Source organism: Echinops telfairi, unplaced genomic scaffold, assembly GCF_000313985.2.
Source record: "Echinops telfairi isolate 266 unplaced genomic scaffold, ASM31398v2 ScPeMD7_7404;HRSCAF=8442, whole genome shotgun sequence".
Taxonomy (NCBI): domain Eukaryota; kingdom Metazoa; phylum Chordata; class Mammalia; order Afrosoricida; family Tenrecidae; genus Echinops; species Echinops telfairi.
In genome coordinates this window covers 322,973-331,957 of record NW_022111304.1, presented here as the reverse complement: position 1 = coordinate 331,957, position 8,985 = coordinate 322,973, and the positions used below count along the sequence as shown (strand labels likewise).

General features: G+C 36.8%; 1 protein-coding gene across 1 annotated transcript in view; it reads right to left on the bottom strand.

Annotated features, from left to right (window-relative positions):
• Window positions 1–5,243: 5,243 nt before the first annotated feature.
• The window catches only part of LOC101653955 (olfactory receptor 6C74-like), a 5,815-nt gene continuing 2,073 nt past the window's right edge, over window positions 5,244–8,985 (bottom strand). Inside the window, exons 2-3 of the mRNA XM_004717826.3 lie at window positions 8,959–8,962; window positions 5,244–6,142 (exon numbers count right to left, since the gene is read on the bottom strand). Of these exons, the coding sequence (XP_004717883.3) occupies window positions 5,244–6,142; window positions 8,959–8,962 (903 nt within the window). The remainder of the gene's footprint in view (window positions 6,143–8,958; window positions 8,963–8,985) is intronic.

Below are 8,985 nucleotides of genomic sequence, written 5' to 3'. Positions count from 1 at the left end.
ATGCAATTAAGTCAAATGCGGGATGATCACAAGCCAGTGGGTAGAAAGTCTTTGGGTCCAGTGGCATTGTAAGCAAGTCAATGCTGGCAGCAGTCTCTCTGTGGCTTCTCCAGCTTCCAAGATCTGGTAGCGTCCATGTGGCTTGTCTTCTGCAATGTCTCCCAGGGAGTAGTAGAGAGAGTGAAGTGTCTTCTGCCTCCAAGGAGGAAGTACGAGATTTCCCAGAATTCTCAGCCTAAGGCCATGCCCACAAAGAAGTCTCATTGGCTATCTCCTGATTCACAGCCTAGACTCCACTCCTACACTCTTAATCCTTAAATTGACACCAGAGTAGGTGACTACCACAGAGCTAAATGGGGTGAGTTAGCTAATGTGCAGGCAAAGATCAAGTCATACTAGTGAGGAGGAACACACAGACAAGGATCAGGCCATTGGTCAATAGTAAATGGAGTCAATAATAGCGAGCAGGTTTTAGTGATCTCCAACTTTTAGGAACTTTGATGTACTTAACTTTTGAAGTTGTTCTGTGGCTTCCCGAGAGTTCAGGAATTTCCTCTAGATGAGAATTCTCTTTTGGTTTTGGAGGAGATCTTCCCACGCTTGTTATCATATTTCCCATAGTCCCATGATGCTTCTACAGCTAATTTTCATAGTTTGTAAAAAAACAACACATTCCTTGTCATTCAGTCTATTCTGACTCCTAGTGATTCTCTAATATTGAGCTATCCCACAGAGTTTGGATGCTGCTTGAAGTGTAAATCTTTATGCAAGCAGGTTATCTCACCTTTCTCCCACAGCTCGTCTTTTTGGTAGGTCAGGATGTTTAACCACTGCCACGTCAAGGATCCTCATACGATTTTAAATGTGTAGTAGATATTTTCCCCCAATAAGAATCAGACTGGGAGGCTATGGTAGATCTCATGCATTTACTATTTTTTTCTATAATATTTCTACTTGGAGAGATGGAGAAATAAAGCACATTCTGAAAAGCAGCCTCCATTAGCAATACAGTTATTTACTAACCTTACTTATTTGCATATGTCTTCCAAAAGAAAGAGTAAGTATCACTTCACTTAAGCAACAGCAGCAGCACATCTAGAAAACTAGGAGCAACATCTTCAAGTGCACATTGCAGCTAAGGATATCACTGAATTTCGGGAGTGAAGAAATTTTAGTTTGAATTATATATACTACAAAACATATGTTCTTTTAGAAAATTATTTACTTGATTTTATGTTTACAGTAGCAACTTAAAAAGTTAGATGAGCATTGTAGAGATCTCTGAACTTATGTGTAAATGGCTGTGGAAAAATTCAGAAAAACTTGCATAAATGGGTACATAACTTTAAGAATATAATCAGTGTCACTGAATCATTTTTGACATGATTGATATAATGTATCATTTTTACTAAAAAGTAAATGTAAAAATCAATAAGTAAAATAATTAAAACTTATATGAACAATTATGATTTATCTTAAAAGACAAGCCTATCAGTAAATACAAAAATAATTGACTTTGTACAGAAGAACACCTGTTGCTTGGAAGTCTAATACAGAAGGATTGGAACCCTTACAGAGTCTGTTCTGGTTCTTTAAAAAGCCTTTCCTTATGAGACAAATGGGGGTATTGTATGTAATAGTTTTCTGTATCCCAGCAAAGAATAACAAACTTTGCGCATTGATATAGCATATATTTATTATGTCAGAATCTATAGGTGCTGCTAATGAATGTTCTACAAATGTACAAATAGGATCTCATAAAGGTGGGTTCTCCTCTGGAGGTCCAACAGCAAACTCCCCAGTGTCCTCAGTCCATCGGCATAGCTAGTAACTGCATGGGCGTAAAATTCATGGCAGCTTGTTTCTTCACAGTCAGCCACAAGAAGAGAAAGTTGTGACTCTCTGTTGTGTTGTGGTTAAGTGCTATTGAGTCATTTCTGACCCATAGCGAACGTAGGCACAGCAGATCAAAACACTGTCCATAACTGCACCATCCTTAGAATTGTCTCTATGCCTGACCCCACTGATGCAGCCACTGTTAATTCATCTTGTTGAGGGCCTTCCTCTTTATCGCTCCCCTTCCACTTTACCAAGCATGATGTCCTCCAGGACCGGTGTCTCCTGGCAACATGTCCAAAATATATAAGTTGAAGTCCTGCCATCCTTGCCTCTAAGCCCAGGGGTACTCTTCTGCTCATACCTCTGGAAAGACAAATTTGCCTGGCCTTTGAACCATCCATGGTACTTTTACTGTTCTTCTCCAGCATCAGTATTCAAGTGCCTCAATTCTTTTTTGGCCTTCCTTATTCAAGGTCTTCATTGCATCTGAGGCATTGAAAACACAATGGCTTGGTCAGGTGCACCTTAGTCCCAAGCCTTTCAGAAGTCCTGTATAGCAGCTTTCATTAATGTAGTGCTTCATTTGATATCTTGACTGCTGCTTCCATGACAATTGATTGTGGATCCAAGTAAGAGAATATCCTTGACAACTTCAGTTCTTTTCTACATTCATTATGATGGTATGTAATGGTACAGTGGTGAAGATTTTGGTCTTCTTGACATTGAGTTGCAACCCAAACTGTAGGCTGCAGTCTTTGACCTTCATCAGCAAATCCTCCTTACTTTCAGCAAGCAACGTTTTTCATCTGCATATCACAGGTTGTTAATAAGCCTGGCTCCAATTCCAATGTCACATTCTTCTTCATATAATCCAGGTTCTCTGATGATTTGCTCGGCATATAGATTAAATTAGTATGGTGAGAGGATACAACCCTGACACACACCTTTCCTGATTTTGACCCATGCGGTTCTTTTCACACAGCTGTCTCTTGATCCATATACAAGTTCTACATGAACACAACAAAATGTTCTGGAATTCCCATTCTTCTTAAGTTTACCCATAGTTTGTTCTGATCAACACAGCAAAATGCTTTGGCACAGTAAACATCTTTCTGGTATGCTTTGCTTTCAGCCAGTCTGACTTCAGCAATGATATTCCTTGTTTCACATCCTCTTCTGAATGCACCTGAACCTCTGGCAGCTCCTTGTCAACGTCCTGATGCAATCATTGTTGAATGATTTTCGGCTAGCAAGTCTTACATGAAACATAATCTGGAGAATTGCATCACCTTTTCATCATAACATGTAACAACTAATAATAAATATATTGCATTAGTTAGAGGTAAATTTTACGTCCTGCCTTTTATCACGGGGAATAATTATGCGTGGGCCTGAACACTATAATTCAGGATCATGGAGATTACCTTAAAGTCTGTCACATTGGTAAAGGATATCTGGCTTGAGAGCTTGATAGTTGAGGAAAATAAAATGTGTGAAAAATTATTTTGTAAAATAGTAGAAATATACTATTCTTCACTTTTAAGTAACACTGTATTTCATCGAAGCAACAGAAAGAAGTAAAATAAGATAGTAAGTCAAAGTCATCTTTTATTTACCCATATTCCACAGAGTTAATTAAATAAGTAAAATTATTCCACAGAGTTTCCTGATATAAATCCAGAAAAATAAGATATAATTTTAAGGGTAAAAATAATTTAGTATCCATAGCAACAGTGTAACACAAATACAGAGTCTCAGATCTGTTGCTGAGCATGCAAAGTGAATTAGTTTGGTGAAAGGACACTCACCTTTCTGAGTTTTAACCTTGCAGTATTGTCCTATTCTGTTCAAAGTAATCCCACACTAAACTAAAACTCACTGCCATTGAGTCCATACTGAATTGCAGTGACCCTGTACGACAGAGGAGAACTGTCTTCTATGGGTTTATGAAACTTTAACCCTTTCTCCTTTCTCTTCCTCCTGCTGAGTGACTGGTGATTTCAAACTGCTCACTTTGAGCGGGTAAGCCCTCAAACACATAGCTACCGGAGCACCAGCCCATAGAATCTACTGGAGATAATCTGTACTCTGCTTGCTTTTGTTCTCATCTTGCAGTCTGTTTAGAATTCATGATGAATTTAAAACACATTGCTCCTTCTCTTTAGAGATGAAGTCATCTGCATGTGTAGGGCAGAGCTCACATAAGAATACTACAGTTGAAGTGTGAACTTTCTCCTCCAACACAAAGAACTCTGAGAACAGAGGCCTTCTCAAAGGCTAAGCTGTACTAGAAGACTCCTCTTCCTATAACCTGACACTTTAAAAAATCCCATAACCTCTAATTCCTTAAACTCGATATGATGGAAAAGTCAATTTTGCCTTCTCTTGGCACCAGCAGTCAATTGCCACTTGCACTATCCCTTCCACATCTCTCGTACTGCTTAGCGTTCCTGCAGCAGGCTGCCTGGACCTTGCATACTGATAACATCTGCCTTTTGTTCTATGTACAGGTTCCACAGCGGCACCATTTACTGATCTGGAATTCTGATTCTTCTCAAGGCTATCCACAGTTTGTTCTGATCCACACAATTGAATGCCTTTGCAAAATGAGTAAAACACAAGTGAACAAGCGTTATTGCATTCACCCAAGACCCATCTGATGTCAACAATGATACACTACTGCTATCAGCTTTTCCACCCGTTACACTTACTCAAGGCCTTTTAGCTCATGTTAAGATGTGGAGGGAGGGAAGGGCAGAAAAGGGAGACATTAACTGATGAACTAACCCTCTGAGGTAGGTATGAGCTCCGTAGGTTCTTTGACTTACGGTTTCACAGAAATGATTGTCAAATGAAAAACCTCCTTGATTAGATTAGAAATGTAGTAGCAATTTGAAAGTATCCTTGTGAACCCTTAAAACGAATACTATTTTAGATTCATTATTTTACTTCTGAATCTAAGTAGTAAAATATTAACATATGTGGTTGGTATAAGAAAGAATATTTGATTTGTGAAATCAAGTAATTGAACAAACACTTTTAAAGTGTACATTTCTGCATTTCGATGCTAAATAAACACGAAGGTATTGAATTTCTTAAATATATTAATAATGGAACATTATGAGCACTGACAAAGTAAGAGAAGAGTTTGAAAGACAAGACTAGTTTGAAAGACTAGAGTTTGAAAGACTAACAATGAATGATAGAATATCATTGATACAATTTACAATTTGCTTTATAATTTACAATGATAGAACTTACAATTAAAATTATGTAGATTGAAAAGAAAATTGAAATTTGTGCTATTTAATATAAAAATGAAGCAAATATACAGGAAAAGTAATGAAAATAGGGTGCATATTGTTCCAAGAAGTTTTACTGCTATAATGTCACATAAGCCACACTTATTTCCATAGAGTAACAAATTTCAATTTTTTAATCATATCCATCAGGGCTTGTTTTACTTGCTTATTTCTGAGAGTGTATATAAAAGGATTTAAAACAGGTGCAATTGATGTGTTGAGTACAGCTATCCCCTTGTTTAAAGCTACCATGTCCTCTGCAGGTTTAATGTACACAAAAATGCAGCTGCCATAAGAGATGGAGACAACGATCATGTGGGAGGAACAGGTAGAAAAAGCCTTCTTTCGCTGCTGGGCTGAAGGGATTCTCAGAATTGTTCTTATGATGTATGCATAGGAGAGCACCACCATTCCCAATGTAATCAGGAGGGTGACAATGGCTAAAATAAAGCAGTACAATTCGATGGTCTGTGTATCTGTACAGGAGAGTTTCAAAACAGGAGAAACGTCACAGAAAAAGTGGTCAATAATATTGCCATCACAGAATTCTAAATCCAAACCCATGATAAGTCCTGGAGAAGTTGTTAATAACCCAGCCAACCAGGAAGCAATGACAAGCTGGTTACAGACTCTGTTGTTCATAATAGTCAAATAGTGAAGGGGTTTGCAGATGGCTACATAGCGGTCATAGGACATAGCAGCCAATAGGAAAAACTCTGATGCACCCAAGAAGATTGTGAAAAACAATTGTGCTGCACAGGTATTATAGGTAGTTGATCTATCTTTAGTTGCAAGGCTGAACAGATATCTAGGGATACAGGCAGAAGTCATTGAGATTTCTAACAATGAAAAATTCCGAAGAAAGAAATACATGGGCGTTTTGAGGTTGGTATCCAGCAGAACGAGTAGGATTATGGTCATATTTCCAGTAACACTCAATAAATATGTTAGAAATAGGAAGAGAAAAATCACAATTTGCCAATTTGGATCATCAGTTAGTCCTACAAGAAAGAATATTGTTGGTGCTGTATGGTTTCCCATAGTTAAATTCCTTCTTAATTCAATGAGAGCTAGAGGGTGGAGGGAAAAAAAGAAAATACATTTTAAAACAGCATTATTGAGCATAGATTTGAAATTATTATGTAGACTCAAATCACTTAATTGAAATTCATATACCTTTTTATACATATTGATTTATTTCACATTGTAATCACAACCCAGAATTGCACTTGCTTATTTCATTTTACTCTCTAATACACATATTCTAATTCTTATTTCAAATCTTAATTTTCTAAAAGACATGAGTTTATAACTCCCTATTAAAATCATCTGTTAATTTATCTGGTTTAAACTTTTGTCCAAAGTACTGAGAAACAGGTACTCTAGTATTACTAGATCCATACGAAAATAGATTTCAAGTTCATAGAGTTATATCTATTATAAAAATAAACATTTGCTCACTTTTTTAAGGATGACGAACTATTGTATATTATTTGCATTTGGAAAATAATCAAATATTAATTTTGTCAGTGCTATTATAAAAATGCTCATTTTATATCTAGATTTTGAGTTTCTTTTTCTGTCAATTAAATTGCTTAATAAAAAATATTATAGAAACTTTATCATTGTATAAATATTAGTTTATATTCAGTAATAATAGCATGCCCTATTGTTAATGAAATATGAAGGAATATGTGCCAATCATTTTTAATAAAAATATTAAGAACATTGTTTTTGATCCCATTCTAATTGAAAAATACAAATACTGAATATGTATATATGTACTTAAAAACTTTACTCATGATTTACACAAATTTTTAATTTATTTCCAGTCTGAATTTGACTCGTTTAATCTATAGCCTCATACACATTACAATTCTTGCTACTTAAGTTATAAACAAACCAGAATACTGAAAATACTTATATTCCATGAATTCCTGAGGGAATAAGTTATGAAAATGTCCTTTGATATTGTTAACTTAAAATTTAGTAGGGATGATTGTGGAATGCTTTACCTTTACTGCTTCCTGAGCAATTGAGAGATTGTTCACCAGGTCAAGCAGGAACATCTAATAATAAATGTAAGCATTGGTCGATAGCTACCAGACTTCATTGAATCAGCACACAAGTGGCATTTTCAAAGATGTTTTTTGGATCTCCCTACAAATACAAATGTATTAGGTCTGCGTTCACCTCAATCTAGATACGCAAGTTTTGTACATAGAATTAAAGTAGTAGATTTATTTTCACCCAAGTTTCTGATGCTGTTTTTAAGCCACATGATTGTGGTCTTTCGTCATCCTAAATGTATCAATCCTCTTTAATAGCAAAGAAGATATTCACCATGGTGTAGGACCCTTGGGATTCTTGTAGAGAAGATGGTAATTGGCTATCTTAACATGAACTTTAAAAACCAAACTACCAGTTAATTAAAGGTGTCTTCATAGGCTCTATTGGGAAATTGAGATGTTAAGGTTAAACTGGGTCTTGTTAATGGGGTTTAAAGATTGTATTAACAATTTGGGGGATTCTGGGTGGCACAAATGATTAACTTCTTGAGGAAGAATTAAATTGTTGGTGGTTTGAACCGACTCACAGATACCTCCCTAGAGGGATCTAGGCCTGGTCAATGGTTCAGAAAGGCAGCAACTTAGACTACTGTGTGAGCTGTTTGAGTTTTTGCTATGAGACTCTCTACTCCCATAAAGAGTTAGAGTTTCAGAATTCCCCAGGAACACTTTTACTCTATCTTAAAGGATTGAGAAAGAGTCTAAACTCAAAGGTGGTGAGATTTTTGGTGAGAACGACTGTTACAGCTTGAGCTTTTCCAGTGTATCTGAGGCGAGACTGAGCCACAAAGAGTTCTTTCCTCCTCCATCTGAAACAAATAGATAGAGAGTAATATGGCTCTAGTGCGATGACCGCATTGTCAATGACCTCTAATTTTCTGAATCTTCATCCGGGAGCTCATCATACATAATTCCCTTACCCTCCTCACAATGGGCTCAAACATAACAAATTTTAAGATGGCACATAACACCTTCTTCCCATGCAAAATGTTTATGGTTTGCTACAAAATATATATGAATATACATTCAAGTAATATATGAAATAGTTTAGTAAAATATGTATCATATACTAACATCACTAGAGGTGACATGTGTTGAGAGTGTATATGAAACGAGACCCAGAACAATTTCAGTCTTCTAACCGTTTATCATGATGCTGCCTGTTCACCCAGCTGTGAAGTTTCTCTTTTCTTACAATTGAGCTGTAATCAAAGGCTGCAGTCTTTGATCTTCATCACTGTGGTAGTTGCATAATTCCCCATCAACTTGAAGATATATAAATGTGTGTGGGGGGGGTAAACGTTGTCAATCAGGACAGACTGAGGGTGACTCCTTTTGGGCCTGGCCTTCTCATAAAGAGGATCCTGGGAACCTTTTCTCTCTCTCTCTGTTCACTTTCTTTCTGGATGGTCACTCAGAGACATGCAGAGCCCTGTGATGCTTCCACAGCCATTGGATCCACAAGACTGTGCACCCACTGGTCTGTGATCTTCCTAAATCCTGCATCATTGCATGAGGGACTTATCAACTAGTATCGGATGTATGGACTTGATTTGGATTGGGCTGGGATATTTTCTTTTTTGATGTGTGTGGGGTATTTTCTTGATGCATAATTACTTGATATAAAGTTCCTTCTTACACATGAGTGTCACTGGATTTGTTTCTCTAGTCAACCCAGCTTAACACAATCACTAAATGTTTTAAGTCTTCTTGAATTTCAGCAAGGTTGTGTCATCTGCCTATTACACCTTGCTAGTGAACATTCATCCAATCCT